Genomic DNA, 18,367 nt, shown 5'->3' on the forward strand with positions numbered 1-18,367 from the left:
GAGGGAATCCTCTGAGGGTAGCAGGCCATTCTGCTCATCTCCTGCCACTGGCTGCCAGCGCTAGGGGTTCAGTAGCTCCTGTTTCTGGTCACTACCTTGAGGCCCCTGGAGTCAGAATTTCAGGGTTCAGAAACACAGGCCTACAGTGTTATCATCAACTGGGGAAGCAAATATGCGGGGTGGGGGTTCTCCTCAACTATTCTGCCTGGCTTTGCTCCCTCCTACAGCCGGGCATGGAGATTTCTTCTTCTGACATTCCGTGACTGTTGCAATGTAGGGAAATCTATGGAAATACAACATTCTCACATTTCAAGCCACTGCTCTCAAACAAAAGACAGTTTGCTAAGTTCTTCTATGTATTTTTTCCTGGCATTTTCTAGAAAATATTACTGTGGCTCTGTACTCTAGTTTCCTCTATATGGTATTCTGGCTACTGGATCAACAAGAACTGTGTGCTGGAAAAATTCCAGAGACTCATGAAAGTCACCTCTGTGATTGAAGGAAGGGAATTATTGCTGTCACCTTCTCTGAGAGATGTGGTCCTTAACGTGTTGGAATTTATCTGTTTTCTTGACATTCTTGGATATTCCTGATTTTTTTTTTCCTGATGTGGGTAGAATAAATTATTGTGAAAAGAGCAGGGGATTCCCTGGTCTACAGGTTTCTGGAGGTTCCGAGACAGGAAAGGTGTGTGTAGAAAGACCTCTTCCCAGGTACGTGTTTAATGAACATACCAGATCTTGGCAATAAACCCCCAGGTCTTTCCCCATAGATGGTCGGCCGTGCAGTGCAACACCTAAGAAAGATACCACTTCCACAAAATAAAGTCTTCCCTTCACTAAGCAAGGAGTTTAGTTCAATTGGAAATTCTTCCTCAGAGGAAGACTTTTCTCTCAAACTCCATTCCATCTCAAAAATGAGAGAAAAATGAATTTTTTTTTTTTAGAACTGAAAATTTGAGGCCAAATTTAATCAAAATTGCATTCCACCCGTATATCCCACTACCAGTAGTGGGAAAACAGCTTGTTGAATAGGTAAGAATCCAGTAACTTTGACTGTTTCAAGGAGGAGTCTGGAACTGCGTCATTTGGCTGTAGGGATTCTGATGAAGCAGACGTGTGTCCTTTTAGGAATCTGCTCATGCTGGAAGAGAAGGAGGCTGGCACCTGCCTTGATTTGCAGATGATAGCCTCTTATTTGGGAAAGGAATTATGCACAAGGTAGTCAGCTAATGTCAGCCTGTTGGGAAAATGACAGGCTTGAATGCTGCTTCTTAAGTTGAGAAACTAAAATTCTAAAAGCCCGAAGAGCCACATGTCAGTAGTTGCTTCTGAACTTTTCTAACTGAATCTGCCTCCTTTAGAGAGCCAGACAAAAACAATTTTAATAGAAGGGGAAGAGGGGTCTAACTCAGCTTTTCCTGTTGAAAATAAATATTCCCTTCCAAATAATTTATTTCAAGATTCATTAAGCCAAGGTAACAATGGCTCAATAAATGACAATGGCTTCAAATACATAGGAAATAGCTGCAAAATTAGTCTTTCTTAACTGGAAGGTCAGAACTGCTTTGTATTTTGTAAATTTCTCTTCCAATTGCTTGGGCTTTAGCTGAGTCTGGTTTAGGGCAGATCCCAGTGGTACTGAAGACCTTAGCAAAAAGGCTTACATACCCAACATCTTCCCTGAAATCACCTCAAATCTCTATCTCAAATATTTGTTAAAATCTTTAGTTGTTTAAAAGTTATTTGTAACTATAAATTTTCATGTTGAATAGGAACTCAGAAGGCATCTTTATTACAACAAATTTGAGTCTTATTCTATGCTAAGAACTATTTCTAAAAGAAAATGTGTTTTATTCTAGCTACTGTTAAGTCAACAGCTAAGGGAAAGTAAGTTACTCTGCTCTTCTAAGAAATTAAAATGGAAGAAAAAGTTCTTTTATCTGCTTAGATATTTTCTGACCTGATTACAATCTTTTCCTTTAAAAAAAAAAAAAAGTCATAAGGAAAGTATATGCAGAAGCAATGGCTGATAGGGGAGCTAGAGGAGAAAGCCAAAATCTTTAATTACCTTTATCAGGTCAGCAGAAGAACAGGCACCACAGTGCCTTAGGTAGAGAAAGGTGATTAGCATTCAGAATACTGAAGTCCACATCAAATATAGAAAGGGCATGATTTCAAGATAAGTTGAAGGACAAGTTAGAAAAAAGCTACTTTTTAAAGGCAAAGTATAGGCCGGGTGCAGTGGCTCACACCTGTAATCCTAGCACTCTGGGAGGCCAAGACAGGTAGATTGTCTCAGCCCAGGAGTTGGAGACCAGCCTGAGCAAGAACAAGACCCCATCTATAAAAACCAGCCGGATGTGGTGGCAGGTGCCTGTAGCCTGTAGTCACAGCTACTTTGGAGACAGAGACAAGAGAATCACTTGAGCTCAAGAGTTTGAGGTTGCTGTGAACCATGATGCAACAGCACTCTACGTAGGGTGACAAAGTAAGACTCTATCTCAAAAATACAAATAAATAAATAAAGTCAACATATAAAACTAGGACCAGATAAAAGAGGGATTGTTAATAAGAATCAAGAAATTAGTTGGAAGTGAAGTCTTCAATTACACTCAGTTATGTTATAAAAAACCTTAGAGGTCAACCAATCCAACTTGAATATTTGGTTCTAAAGGAGAGATACCTCCTCCTCTAGCTGAGATTAGCTAAAGAAGGGAATATATTAAAAAGTTATTGAAACTAAGAACCAAAAGGAAGCCAGGCCTGGGGAATAAAGAGGATCCAAGAATTTGATCTTTGTTTCCAGATTTATTCTTTTATTTCTTTTAAAATCGATGCCCATGTCCACATCAGTAGCATAAAGCAATTTTTTTGGTACATAACCACAGCTAAATGTCTAAAAAGTATTTTGAATCCTGAAGTTATAAGAGCAGATCTATAAGGTGGTGATAATATCTCTCTGCTAAAAGTATAACTGTATATGTATAATCTCTCTAACATGGATTATGTTACTGTAACTGCAATTACAGAATTGCAGTTAATGGTTAAAGACTCTAAGCCTTCATAGGCCAATTATCCTATTCTACTATTGGAGAAACTGTATCCCAGGAAGATATGACATGTTCAACATTTCCTGAAGGATAATGATGGAACCAGAAGAAGTAAGATCCTTTGGTGGCTACTCCATCTGACAAGGGATGGCTTGTACAATAGTGAGAACAGTGACCGGGAAAGAACATGGTTAAGAACCCAAGTTCTCTGGTATCGGACTGTTTGGGGGGCAAATACTTTATACTTTCCTGACCCTTCACTTGGATAATGGGGACATTGATTCTCCCCATAGTATGGGGTTGTTGGGAGGATTAAGTGCAATAACCAAAGCACAATTATTAGCACAAGGTCTGGTCCATGTAAATGCTATGTAAAGAATACCAGTTCTCAACTGAAAAACATTAGTCAGCTTTTTCTCTGTATAACAAGCCACTCAGAAACCCAATGACTTATAAGAATATTTTCGTTTCCTACTTCAGAAGGCTATAGCTTCACTAAGCTCAGCTGGACTTGGCCCCAGTTTTAGGCTCATGTCTGTTCCATGAGTTTCCTCATCCCGGGACCCAGGGTGAAGGAACATTCCCTACCTTAAACGTATTGTTTTCATGATGGAGGGAAGGAGTATATGAAATAGGGACCATGTGATGCTTCTTAAAATCTCTACTGGGAACTATCACAGTATTCACTTCTGTTCATATTTCATTGGTCACAGCAAGTCCAAGCCCAAAGTCAATGAAGAAGAAAAGTTCACCGTACCCATCAGCAGTGTATGTTCATGGAGGGAATGAAAAAATGCAATTTAGCACAGGAAGCTTGCAAGAAAATCAGAGACAAAGGCCTCTAGAGTAACTTGAACATTCTGAAGCTAGAATCCCCACAGGCAAATCACAGACCATTCAGAAAAACCAGAGATCCAGGGAAAGCAAAAAAGTTGTTCTGGGTAGAGATTGGGTAGAAAGGTACATAGTGTCATCCATTCTCCCAGAAGCTTCACTATGTAGAGAAAATACTGCCTTAGAAGTCATTACATTCAGAATTTCCAGATCCGAAAGTATTTATTTAAAAGAGTTTATAACCTTAGAACACTAGTGGTATCTGTTTGCATTTCCATTAATAAAAATGCAGTGAACTGAATGTTTATGTAAAACTTGTTTCCCTTATAAATGTAACAGGTGTATATTGAGGAAACCTGTGTGGTGGTAAGTGGTGATCAGATGAAATTGTTCATGATTTGTGACTTAGTTTATAACACAGATGAGCACCACGAGGTGCGCCCTTTATCATCACACATTTTTAATTGTTTTTATTCTTAATCATATGTTGTTTACATTTGCTCTTGATTCTGAATTAATGAGGAATTTAATGAGGAATAAAAAACAATTCTGCCAATTTTATTCTGTATGCTTTTCTCTAGATGCATAAATTCCCTTCATTGGAAAAACATAACTATGCCGAATATCAAGATGTCTCTAATATTTCAAAACATAATGTATGAAAGAAAAATAAATCAGTGTTACTTACTCATCCTGTCTCTAACCAACAATCCACTATGGAAATAAACACCAATGATGCTTTGAGGTCTGTTCCAGATTAGAGGACAGACCAGAACTGTTCCGTATTCCCATTATTTCTACACCTCAATACAACTGCCCACACCATGCCTTCTGCCTGAATGCCTCTTCTCCTTTCCTTTTTCTGCCTAATGTTCCTACTCAGCCTTAATCTGCAGCTTAGCTCTCACCTCCTATTGGAGAAAGAACTACCATCTCCAATTGCTCCAGCTGTGTTAGTTGCTTTCTTTCAGCGTTCCCACGGCACTTGCAAGGGAATTGCCTCCTTAATAGCCCTTTTCTTGAAAATAGTTCATTAAGTCTGCCTCCCTGACTTGACCTTGAGTGGACACCGGGGCAACTTAGTATTTTCAGTGCCCTGCACATACAGTGCCTCACTCCTACTAGGTTCTCAACAGATCTTTCTCCAATGGATGAGAGTAGCAACATTACAGCTCCTGCTCAATAGAGAAGAACTAGAGAGGATGTGATAGAGAACATTTCAACAAGGAAACTCAACAGAAGAACCAAGTAAAAAGACAGGGTCTGCTGTACACTCGTTATGTTAAAAGAGCAATAAATGAGCCCTTGTGACTAGACCAGATACCTCCTGCTCTGGAAAGGCGGTCAGAAAAGGGAATCCTGGGAAACACAGTGGGGAGTTTAAGTTTGTTAGGGGAGGACCTTGGGGGATACCCATTTCTTTCTTTTTTTTTTTTTTTTATTGTTGGGGATTCATTGAGGGTACAATAAGCCAGGTTACACTGATTGCAATTGTTAGGTAAAGTCCCTCTTGCAATCATGTCTTGCCCCCATAAAGTGTAACACACACCAAGGCCCCACCCCCCTCCCTCTATCCCTCTTTCTGTTCCCCCCCCCATAACCATAATTGTCATTAATTGTCCTCATATCAAAATTGAGTACATAGGATTCATGCTTCTCCATTCTTGTGATGCTTTACTAAGAATAATGTCTTCCACGTCCATCCAGGTTAATACGAAGGATGTAAAGTCTCCATTTTTTTTAATGGCTGAATAGTATTCCATGGTATACATATACCACAGCTTGTTAATCCATTCCTGGGTTGGTGGGCATTTAGGCTGTTTCCACATTTTGGCAATTGTAAATTGAGCTGCAATAAACAGTCTAGTACAAGTGTCCTTATGATAAAAGGATTTCTTTCCTTCTGGGTAGATGCCCAGTAATGGGATTGCAGGATCAAATGGGAGTCTAGCTTGAGTGCTCTGAGGTTTCTCCATACTTCCTTCCAAAAAGGTTGTACTAGTTTTCAGTCCCACCAGCAGTGTAAAAGTGTTCCCTTCTCTCCACATCCACGCCAGCATCTGCAGTTTTGAGATTTTGTGATGTGGGCCATTCTCACTGGGGTTAGATGATATCTCAGGGTTGTTTTGATTTGCATTTCTCTAATATAGAGATGATGAACATTTTTTTCATGTGTTTGTTAGCCATTCGTCTGTCGTCTTTAGAGAAAGTTCTATTCATGTCTCTTGCCCATTGATATAAGGGATTGTTGGCTTTTTTCATGTGGATTAATTTGAGTTCTCTATAGATCCCAGTTATCAAGCTTTTGTCTGCTTGAAAATATGCAAATATCTTTTCCCATTGTGTAGGTTGTCTCTTTGCTTTGGTTATTGTCTCCTTAGCTGTACAGAAGCTTTTCAGTTTAATGAAGTTCCATTTGTTTATTTTTGTTGTTGTTGCAATTGCCATGGCAGTCTTCTTCATAAAGTCTTTCCCCAGGCCAATATCTTCCAGTGTTTTTCCTATGCTTTCTTGGAGGATTTTTATTGTTTCATGCCTTAAATTTAAATCCTTTATCCATCTTGAGTCAATTTTTGTGAGTGGGGAAAGGTGTGGGTCCAGTTTCAGTCTTTTACATGTAGACATCCAGTTCTCCCCACACCATTTATTGAATAGGGAGTCTTTCCCCCAAGGTATGTTCTTGTTTGGTTTATCAAAGATTAGGTGGTTGTAAAATGTTAGTTTCATTTCTTGGTTTTCAATTTGATTCCAAGTGTCTATGTCTGTTTTTGTGCCAGTACCATGCTGTCTTGAGCACTGTCATATGTCAAGATGTCATAGACAGCATGTATTAAACAACAGAAATTTATTATCTAACAGTTCTGGAGGCTGGAAGTCCAAAGTCAAGGTGCCAGCAGGGTTGATGTCTAGTGAGAGCTCTCTTCCCAGCTTGTGGATGGCAGCCTTATTGCTGTGTTTTCACATAGTGGAGAGAGAGAGCTCTGGTGCTTCTTCCTCTTTTTGTAAGGGAACTAATATCCTCATAACCTCATCATTTGATGATCCACCCTTATAACATCATCTATAGCTAATTATCTTCCAAAGACCCCATCACCAAACACCAAATACCATTACACGGGGGATGAGGGCTTTAGTACATGAGGTCTAGGGGGATAGAGTCCAGCCCTCAGCATGCATCCACATTGAATGGTCCAGAAATGGCCAGTAGTAAATGAAGAAGACTAGGGACAATGGGACCCCTTCAGTTAAGAAAGTGAATGAAATCTCCAATAACAACATTTCCAGTTGAAGAAACATTAAGGCATAAAGACAAGTACAAAAATAAGCTTTTAATTTCTGAGACAAATGAACAACATAATTTTTACGAGTGGTATCTTCTAGTTCTATAGCAGCCATAAATCATACCTTTGGGAGCTGTACCACTTTACTTTCAAATGTACATTTTGAAAAGAGCACAGTCATTTCTTATTATGCTCCTTTTGTATAATTTCATTGCATTCATCACCAGTCAGAGTGTCCTGTTGATTCTGTGGCAGGAAAACTATTTGTTAAACTCACATTCCAAGTGCCTACTGATTAGCGCGGGTATTTTGCATGAACTGATTGAAATAGCAGAACAATCTTCTTCTAAGATTTACTGCTTTCTCCGTTTACCATTTTTCATTATTTTTCAGGCCTGGATTCCTTTCACTTGGTGCATTCTCTTAAGAATTACCATCCATAGGGTGATGTTTTATCCATTTGAAAAGTTTATGTCCATTTGAAAATTATTCAAGACAAGATTGAAAATTCTGCTGCCTGATTTGCAGAAAGTTCTTGCTTCCTAAAAATTTGCTGGGCGTGTCCTATTGACAGAGAGTACAAATACACAGTGTTAATACAATGAGCAAACTCTGGAGCATTTCCACAGCTCCCAACTATCGAATGATATACAAAAATATATGACTTTGGAGGACAGCTGTTTCCACACTTTGAGCTCTGCTTCCGTTAGACCGGTTCACAATATTAGATTGAATCCCAAGGTGCTACTGATAATCATCAGCTGTTTTTCTTGCCAAGTCTCTTTGTTTAAATGCATCCTTTCATTATCCACATGCATTTGGGAAAAAAAAAATGAAGGAACGAATGCTTTTAATTGTATAATTTGTATTGTCAGGTATTTCTTCTCCCTAGGAAGATACCTGGAAACTTACTTTGCTATTTTTATTTATCCTGCCAGTATAGTACTGGTATATTGATGAGAGAAGAGGCCCAATAGTGTTAAAACAAGACATGAAATATTGATTAATTCTTTTTTTAATTCCCTTTTTACTCCTGAGAATAGCAGATTTCAGAAGCTGCAGCCAATATTGTGCTCTCCAATAAACCTCCATTATTGGGATGGTCTTGATACCCCTCAGGCTTTGATAAATGATTATTATGCTTTTGAAATGTTAGCTTTGAGTGCCTCAGGCTTGGCTTTCATCCTTCTGTGGAAGAAAGGAGTAAGAAATCGTAGAATCGAGGCTGCAGAGTTTGAGCCAGAGACCCCCAGAGGAACCATTCCGTGAAGCGAGGCAGCCACAGGGACTGAGGCCCCTGCGCTCCTCCTCCTTGCTCCCACCTGACACTTACTAACATCCCCATTGCATATCCCCCATTGCAGGCTAGGACTTGCCCTATGGGTCTGGACCAAATTGCTGATTGCTACGACTGTGAAAAGGTGAGATGATGGCTCAGTTTTGGCTGAACCCGAATGACTTCAGATAGACTTGTAAGGAAGGGAGAAAGATGGGAGGCGCCTGGCTGGATAAGGAAGGACAGATGGACAGTGAGCTGGAAGAGTGGGAAACAAAAAAAAAAAAAAGGAACCTTTAGATCACCCTTAGGCAGGAGGGTCCAGGAATCTAGGAACTAAGTGAGCTTGGAACAGAGAGGAATTTGGTAGAATGCAAAAGAGAACTGCTCAGGGCACCACCACCCAATGAAGAATGACCTCATCCAAAATACCATGAGTGCTGAGATTAAGAAACTCTGTTCTAGAGAAAAATGCCATTAAAATGCCAATATTTTGACCATTGAGGCATAAGTTTTTGAGTTCAGAACCCAACTCACTGAGCTAATGGTGTTCAATTATTAGCAGAGCATCCTGTGACCAGACAGTAAGTTCAAAATAATCTAGTTTTCTTTTGAAGAGTAGCCATTTCTGTTTCCTCGATTCCTTCCCTGAAATTATCCAGTGGTGAAATGCTACTCAGGAGAAGGTTCTAGCTTACTATCCATAGGGGAAAAGTGCTTCACAATCTGTTTCAGGAAGCGGGGAAAGAGCATGCTCAGAAGCAGAGATGAAGGCAAATGCAGGATGCTGACAGCCAAAAATATTAGCAAAGGTCACAGTCAGGATAGCCTGACAGATCAAGAATTCCATAACCATGTGATGCCCTTTAGACATAGGGGCAAACCTCAAGGGGTAAAGTAGCTTATATTTTGCAGGCAATAAACTAGATGAAAGATGATGTCTTAAATGATGTGCTTTCAAACATGTGCCACATCGAGATGCTGACAGCATCATTTTTCCAAGAAACAAGCAAGTAAATTTAAGTAGCTTTCAAGTTGTAAATATCTGGATGACCAAGGAGCCCGGGAAAGCAAAGCCTAGCCAGTGGAAGCGAAGGATTGATGGCTTCCTCTTCACACTCTTGCCTTTATTTTCCCTTGCACAGCTTATTATTCTGTGCATTAATTTAGCCTTTTCTACTGTACTGAATTAAGAGCTTAAATTCTCTTATCATCCCTGAGGGAATCTTGATTGTTTATTTGTGGATGACAATAATTGTTTTTATCGATCCCCCAAAGTGGAAGGTATAAAAAGGGCTATGGCTGATGGCCAGCTGGCACGTAGTTAGTGCTGCATGCTTGAGTGACAAATTTCAAGGCAATGTTTAGCCCCAGAGGAGACCCTGTAAGAATTTTTTAAGGCATTTGATAGTTATCACATGTCTTTCTAAGCTGAAAAGCATAAAAATTTTATGTACATCAGGTCAAGTCTTTGGTTGTAGTTTTTATTGAACCTGAGAAGGTCTACTTGGGTATAATTTATGCTTCCTCATTTCTAGTAATGCCCACCAGGCAGCACGAGAGAGTTTGAAAATGGGGCAGCTACAAAAATTCCCAAAGCCAGCACCATCCAAGCCAGTAAATTCTTTTAGAGACCCATTTTACCAAGGAATTTATTTGGAATTCCTGGATTAATCCAGCAGTTACCATCATTCCATTGCAAGCATCATTGTATGGACATTAGCTCTAGATATTTTGAGAAGAAACCACTTTGCTAGCCCCAGCATGTACTGTGCATAGGAAACCTCATGTGATTTCACACACTAAATATATCAGAGGCATCAGGGAAAGAAAAATGCAACAGTCTAATTAAGTGCTATTTGTAGGACAGGGCACTTGGGCAGTATGAGCCTCCCTTGTCTACATCAAATGCAACGTATCTTGTTTGAAGAGCTTTCGAGGTAATTAGCATGGTTTATCTACCCAGAAACAAAATAAATCAGGTTAGGCCTAAAAGGAATCAGGTATCAGAAATGTGGTGAAGTTTCCCTATTAGGTGGTAAGATGGAAAGATCTTTGGCCAAATGCCAGACCCTGACCGTGACCCTGTTTTCCTGTGGTAAAGAGAACAGAGACACTACTGTGACGACATGTCCTCTTGATCCTCTGAGGGCTCTGCTCCAAAGGCAGGACCAGAGTGAGTCAGGAAGGCTTGTTTTGCAGAGTAGAGGTCCATATGTCACCCAAAGCATCCTTCCCTTTATCCTGGATCTATAATATTATCTTGGTCCTTGACACCAACTCTGAAGGGACCACAAAAAAGGAAAGATGACTTAACCTAAAGATTTATTTTTTTCTCACTCATATTCACCTTCACCCTTAATACTATGGTTCGGTTGTGTCCTTGGTCTTGAACTACCATTTTAGCACCTCTCTGAGTGCTAGTGAGAGGGAAACATGACGTTTTCTCCCCACAAAGCTTAGTGACTATAGCCACTGCCACTGCAAGGTAAAATATACCGGCATCTCTGAGTTAGAAACATCCGACTCACATATAACTCGCACTTACAAACAGAGGCCATTACAGTAACTCCCTGAGTTACAAACATCCAACGGATGTACAATTCACACTTACAAATGGAGGCTATTGCATGTAATAGGTAAATGTACGTGTTCCCATTTACATACAGATTCAACTTAAGAATACACACACACAACCTATCTTGTTGGTATCCCAAGGGCCACCTGTATACTTCCCATGCATTTAGCGTCATGTTTAACAAGTGAGCACTAAACGTGACCTGACTGATTCACACTTTAACCAGTTAGTTAAAGCGTCCAGCACGCATGGAGCGGGGTACTGCCCAATGCTGACAGCTTAATTACAGCCTGACTGTAGAGCCTTAAAAAGTGAACAGAGGGTATCATCACAGAACTACTTGATTTTAAAATTGGGGCAAACTTAGATATGGCTTATTTCAGCCTTCTTGTTTCAGAGACAAGGGCACTAAGACCCAAGAGGCTGAGTAAGTTGTTTGCCCCAAAGCTTCATGGTGGAGCAGTGGCAGGGTGGGCGTGGGGATCCAGGCGCCCTCACCTCAGTCTGCACTGGCTTTAAAACGCTGGCTTGAGCTTTGTGGCATGGTGTTGTCATCAACTGTTTTGACAAGTGCAGCTCTCCCACTAGACCACGTGTTTTTAAGAAAATGTTCCTCACCGGCTTCTAGCAAGCAATAGCACATAACAAATATTTGTTGAAAAAGTGAAAAAAATGGATGAATATGTTTTTTCCCGGTATGTACAAACAAATGCTGTAATTGTAGTGATATCTCTAGAGCACCATCAGCCTAGGATGACTGAGGATGGAGAGGCTAGAAAGAGAGTGAAAGGTGGTGAAGGTTGCATGAGAAAGCAAAGCTGTACAATTCAGGAGGGATTCTATGCAGAGACATTTTTAGACTCAAGGTGGGAGCATTTTGTCAAGCCTCTTGCCTCTTCTCATCTCTCCCAATTCTCAAATGAGGGCTTTTGAAGCAGACGGTGCTCTGAGCAGGCCCCAGCATTGCTGCTCCTGCTTAGACCCCAGGCTCCAGGACTTGACAGACTGCTGGTTAAGTTGTGTAAAGCACGAAGCTGCTTGTTCGGGTGGCTCGCCTCCCTGAGGGTCGTCTTCCGCCCTTTTTGCACCTACTCCTGAGCCACAGTGCTGCTGCAGTTCCTATCACAGAGGAAAACGCCGGGAACTCAAGTGGTTTCTGGAGTGTATTCCATGCGCCAGGAGATGCAAAAGAATGGCTCCTTAGGTAGTGACCTTTCAGACTCGGGGGCAGGAAAAAAGAGGGGGTCATAACCTATGGGCTGAGTGTGTCTCTCCTTGCAAATCTCCCTCACTGTGAGTTTGTGAGGCTCCTGAAATGATGGCATGCTGTAAATAAATTGACACCACGTAGTGCTTGCTTAGAGAAGCAGCAGCAGCAAAGGATTCGGGGCTGCTAATGACAGCGCACTGACGGCTCAGCACTGGGGACGTGCGTCGACAGTAGTGAGCACCGCTGGGGACCACCAGCTGCAGGGTTGTGCCCAGAGAGTGGATATCGTGCCTGAGCATCAGGTTCTAGAGGGGCCGGCTGTGTTCCTGGAGGCCAAGAAGTCCAGACGGGAGGTAGGACATTGCTGCTGCTCCACAGCTGCTGAACAATTGGGAGCTAGCCAAGAGCCCCTATGGAGAGAGTTCTGTGAAGACAGGCAGTCGTCTGTTCTGGATGGGTTAGGTCCCCTTGGCAAATGTGGAGAGCTAGCTTTTCATCAAACATTTCCTTAAACTTGGCAGAAGCCCCCATCTCAGCAAGCACTGCCTCTGACTACAACTGCGCCCTCCTCCTCAGTTCCTGCACAGCCCAACTCTTGAGCACACCGGGCATACTTCTACACTTGTGATTTTGCCCTGAACTGCCTTTCTCTTGCATGGCCCATATTGGTTCTTTTCACCTGGGTCCTCCTCCCTTTTTGAGATTTTTGTGCCCATTATCAAAGAGACATTCCCTGATTGGGTTTTATAACACACCATGTCCCAATCCAATCCTTTGGCCTCCATGATGAAAGAAGTTTTGGCTGTTTTGATAACTGCTGGATCCCCAGCATCCAGAAAAGTGACTGTTGTCACATAGTAGGGGTTCAATAAACATCTACTGAAAGGGTTGGTGACATAGTTTTTACAAAGACATAATCTTGGCTTATGATGCCTGGAAAGCAGTTAAGGAAAACTTTTTAGATAATTTCGAAGACCAAGTTTTTCACCTGCATCCAGTTTACACTTAGAAATCTAAGATGCCTTCGAGAAAGTGTTTCATCCATGCAAGCAAGGTAACGCTATTATCATTCAGTTCCCATCAGAGCTCCAAGCAACTTGCAGAAAACCTGTCCTCTGATATACAGCACTAATTTGTGTCTTGTGGAAAATTGAATTATTCTTCACCTGAAGGGAGCAGCATTATTTGACTTCAGATATTTGCCATATGGCTTCTCTTCCCCACAACATAGCTTTGGGGCTCAAGGTGGGGAGAGCAAGTGCATTCCTATGAATTATTCAGCGATGATTCACAATAAGTGTGCATCTTTGACATGTTGTCAAGTTCCTCGATGTTTTCTTCCTGATAACACGTGCTACGTTTTTGATAAAATGCTGCTCATGTCTCACGTGCTTTATTGTTGTTCTTTGTTTGTTCTTGTCTGTTCTCTGTCCTCCCAGAGTCCAGTCTGGCTCGTACCTCAGCACTGGGTGGTTCACCTTCATCCTGGCCATGGACGCCTGCTCTGGCATTCACGTCTACGGGATGATAAACGACACCTACTGCACGTGAGATCACAAGAAATTATGTTTATGCAGCTCCCATTTTGATATCTTGTCAAAATATCACAATTCATTTCAATACCATAAATCAGAGACACAGATAAGGCGACAATTATTTCCCCGGCGTTCTTTGCTGACATGACATATTATTGTCAGTGTATCAGGTTGTGACTTTTAGGGATGATAAAAAGAAAAAACATTTGCCACAATTTAATGTCAAATGTCAGAAGGAACACTTTTCCCTTCATCAGTAGCATATCAGGGACTTGTGGCTTGGAAATACAGAATAAGTTCAGTGGTTATTTAATTTGCAAAAGCAAGCTTGTCCTTTCTGCTGCTCTGATGGTTTGATGGATGGCTACCGACTCAATGGTTATATTTGATCATGAGGGATGAAACATCCTGAAGCCTCAGACAGCTTAACAAGAATTCCTGGAAATTATATTTCACCAATATGTGAGTAATCTGCCAGATCCTTATTTAAAATGAGTGTGTTTATCCACAGTATATCCTCGCTGGTGGAATAGTTTCTAATTAGATAATAAAACAAACCCTCCATGCTTCATCCGGGTAATGAAATAGATTTCCTACCAACAATTGGCACAATGTAGTTCAGAAACTATTTTAATCATATTGTCAAAATGGTACATTTCAGCCACAATCTTCATGAACAAATGTTTCTACCCTAACTATCAGCATAAGAAGAACCCAATTTCTTATTGTGGAAAATCACAAAGTTTCGTCAAGTTCTTCAAGAGGCTAGCCACAGTTTGCTTCCATTATACACCATTTCCTCCAACAAAGGATAGCCAGGCATATGTTGGAATGTAATTGGAGTGATATATAAAATTTATTTGATCTATTAAAGCACTAAGAACCTGGTACATCTTCCTAAAAGCTTTCATGCATAATAGCTTTTAACTGAGTTCATGGACAAAAATCACATATGGGTTTGCAAGTAAATGCATTTACTGGGCACATAATGGATTCTTGTCAATGAATGCTTTAGTCTTCATCTCAATCTTTCCCTCATTATCTTTTTGTTTTTTCTTTTCTAGGACAGAAGGATATAGAAAAGTCCCCTACCATTACTATGAACAGGGAAGAGATGAGTGTGATGAATATTTTCTTCATGAACACGCCCCATATGGGGGACACAGGTTTATCACTGAAAAGAAAGTATTTGCTAAATGGGCAAAGAAACACAGGATAATATTTACACACCCAAACTGGACAGTGTCTTGATGTCGGTCTTTCAGATCTTGCCACATCATTTGACATGATCATGGTACTCATGAAACCACACCTGTGATGCTGATGCTGTTCATAAGATGACAGTGGTGACACAGATAATAATGATGGTGATCACGTTCCTGGACATTCTCAGACATGGATGATGACTCTGCTAGTAATTTAACCTTGGGGTTTTGTGGAGGGTGGTTATGCTCATTATGTTCTTTCTGAAGGTCCAACACTATATACTGCACTTTATAATTTAACTGGAATGGAAATGAAGGCCAGTGATGTGACAACTGTGACCTAAGAAATGGGAAGTGTATCCTATAAGATAGCTGCCCGGAAATGTTAAACAGTGACTAACCCCTAAAAGCCATGGGATTTGGCCTCATGAAGCAAGGTTATTAACTCAGTGGCTTCTGGAACCTGGGCAGCCCTACCATCTTGAAAAATGGTTGATTGTCAAACACTGACCCTAGAAATGTTATCAGGGTACAAGTATCTTACCATAGTTACTAGTTAGCCTGGAGAAGGGAAAGTATCTCTTCCTGATACACCATCTTCCTTCAGTAGTTCTACAACTAAAGCCTCAAGCTATTACCTAATTAACAATGAAGAAATCATGGACATCTGACCCATCAAGATTACTTGACTATCTCAAATAATTAACTCAAAATGGGCCAACTTAGGTAATCTTGAAGAATTTCCTCTCTTACCATTCATTCTTACTTCTCCAAGCAATAGAACTAAACATGTTCATAGAATGATCTATATTAATGTTTAGTTATTTGGGGTTGATCCCTAAATATTTCGAGAGTCAATTTAACACGTAAGATACCAACTGCAACACTGTAATAACATATACTGTGAAGACATACCTAAAACATAACCAAAGGGTTCATTAACTCTGCTTCAACATCCAACAACGCAAACACATGAGTGCTTTTTAAAATCACGAAACAGGGAAAGCAAAGCATATTTTTACATCAACTTGTATCCTATCATATTTCTTAGTGTAGATTTGTATATTCAAGTTTCTATTTTATAAGCCCAAGGTGCATCTCTCTATCTACCACATTACCATTGCCAAGTGCCAGCTATTAGACGTGGAGAGGAAATGATTCCTCATATTGAATCTGACCAGAGCTTTTGCCTTCTAGGGATTTGAATTTCCCCATAGCATGTCAGTTGTTAGACCATAATAACGATAATAATGATGACCTTAATGTCCAAAGTGCTTTGTCATTTACAGTCCTCTTTCATCTGCTAAACCACATGATGCCCGTGACTGCCTCACTGGGCTATTTATTGCTGGCTCAGTCTGCCATCTCTTTAGCAGGTGATGTGTGTAATGTGTTAATTGTTCTGATATCTCTGAGATCATTCTATTTGCTAATATTTGTATAGAATAGCATTTATGTAGACTAGTCATCAACTTATTTCAGTGCCAAATACAACATATTATATCAGGATTATGTAAAAAAGTACCACACAGGATGGTCTTGGTCATATACTAGGACCCTCATGAACTTAACTAGATGTGACTTTTTAAAAAACAGTCCTAAACTAGATGTACAGATAGCTTTCCTTTTTTTTAATGGCTCCATGTAGGTGGGGAAAGATGAAGAAGCAGGGACAGCAGTAGGGAATGAAAGTGGAGACATAGAATTTCCTATCCCAGGTTTGAGACCATTCTGTTTTCCATGTACTTAGTGCTCATTGAATATTAAAGAGTTGATTTGCTGAGAGAGTAGCTGTGAGTTCAAAAACACCCTTGCAGAATGATCCAGTAAACAAAAGCCAGGCTCAACTTACAAAGTGTTTTGAAAGCTGGAAGTAATGATGCATTTCGCTTCACAAGTACTTTGTAGGTCTTCACCACTGCTGAGTATCATGGCGAGTTATCAATAAAATACACCATCTTGTATAAAAGCCTCTTCCCTGCTCTCTTCCGCCATTTTGATACCTCGATAGTCATATCCATTGCCAAGCCCCAGTTCTATTCTTGGAGGGGGTTGTTATTCTTTTGTTGTTTCCTTATGTGATTTTCAGTTTGATGTATGTTAGTTTTATTTTTGAGCTAATGATGGATAAAAATGCCCCACTCAAGAAAAATAGATTCAAATGTTAAAATGATAATATAGACTGTTTTTCCTCCTGTTGTGATACAGATGTTCCACTTTTAAATAAAAAGGAATCCTTGATTAATCAGGATGCTTTGGGTAATGACATATCCTAATTTACTTCGTTTTCTAATACGTGAAGGGTCATCGCTCTTTGTTTTAGCCCTTACTGCTGAGAAACTTTTTTTTTTTTTATTGTTAAATCATAGCTGTGTACATTAGTGCAATCAAGGGGCACAATGTGCTGGTTTCATATACAATCTGAATTATTCTTATCAAATTGTTCAACGTAGCCTTCCTGGCATTTTCTTAGTTATTGTATGTAGACATTTGTATTCTGCCTTTAGTAAGTTTTGCCTGTACCCATTCTACGGTGCACCGTAGGTGTGGCCCCACCCATTACCCTTCCTCTACCCTAACCTCCCCCCTCCCTTCCCCTTCCTTGGCCCTTTCCTCATAGTCTTGTGGTATAGTTGGGTTATAGCCTTCATGTGAAAGCTATAATTTAGCTTCATAGTGGGCTGAGTACATTGGATACTTTTTCTTGCATTCCTGAGAAACTTCGCTAAGAAGAATATGTTCCAGCTCCATCCATGTAAACATGAAAGAGGTACTGCTGAGAAACTTTGGAAAACGTGCTTGTTTTCCTGCCTCACTGTAGCTTTCTCTGATGGAGACTTTCATGATCTCTTTTACCCCTCATGCTATGGTAGCAGGTGTATGTGAAATAGGGAGTGTGCAGATTTATATGGGCAGGGTTTTCTTCAAAGAAGTTAAGATGGACCTTTTCCCTCTCTCTTCTCCTTTCCCCTCCCCTCTTCTCTTTTTTCTTTTTTTTTCTTAACTAACCCCCTACCCCATAGTTTATATTGTTGTTGTCTTTTGTCTCTTTTCTTTCTAAAAGTCAGAAACAAACCAGAAAAAAAAAAAAACACACAAAAATAGTTTTCCCCCCATTGGAGACCCAATTGAATGATTTCTAGTATAATTAGCATTTTAATGAAATCTCACAACATTTTTCTGGGTAGTTTAGTTTTCTCCATTTCGATTTTCTGATCCTCCTTATTCCAGCTTCCTAATTCTAGTGGAAATGCAATGTCTAATTTCTCCCATGTTGAGAAGAAATTTTCCATCTAAGATTTACTGTTAACAGAGGAACTTGGCAAAGGAGTAATTCAGGGAAGTATTTTGTCATGCAAATTTCTGATCAATTCCCCAGATTGTGGTCAACTGAAA

At 40.2% G+C, this 18,367-nt stretch overlaps 1 protein-coding gene across 3 annotated transcripts in view; it reads left to right on the plus strand.

The window, feature by feature from the left end:
• The window catches only part of ST6GALNAC3 (ST6 N-acetylgalactosaminide alpha-2,6-sialyltransferase 3), a 522,516-nt gene extending 505,307 nt beyond the window's left edge, over positions 1 to 17,209 (plus strand). For all 3 annotated transcript variants that reach the window (XM_053592657.1, XM_053592658.1, XM_053592659.1), the window contains 2 exons: positions 13,671 to 13,778; positions 14,831 to 17,209. In XM_053592657.1, coding sequence (XP_053448632.1) covers positions 13,671 to 13,778; positions 14,831 to 15,017 — 295 coding nt within the window. In that variant the 3' untranslated portion in view covers positions 15,018 to 17,209. The remainder of the gene's footprint in view (positions 1 to 13,670; positions 13,779 to 14,830) is intronic.
• Positions 17,210 to 18,367: the final 1,158 nt, after the last annotated feature.

Source organism: Nycticebus coucang, chromosome 5, assembly GCF_027406575.1.
Source record: "Nycticebus coucang isolate mNycCou1 chromosome 5, mNycCou1.pri, whole genome shotgun sequence".
Taxonomy (NCBI): Eukaryota; Metazoa; Chordata; class Mammalia; order Primates; family Lorisidae; genus Nycticebus; species Nycticebus coucang.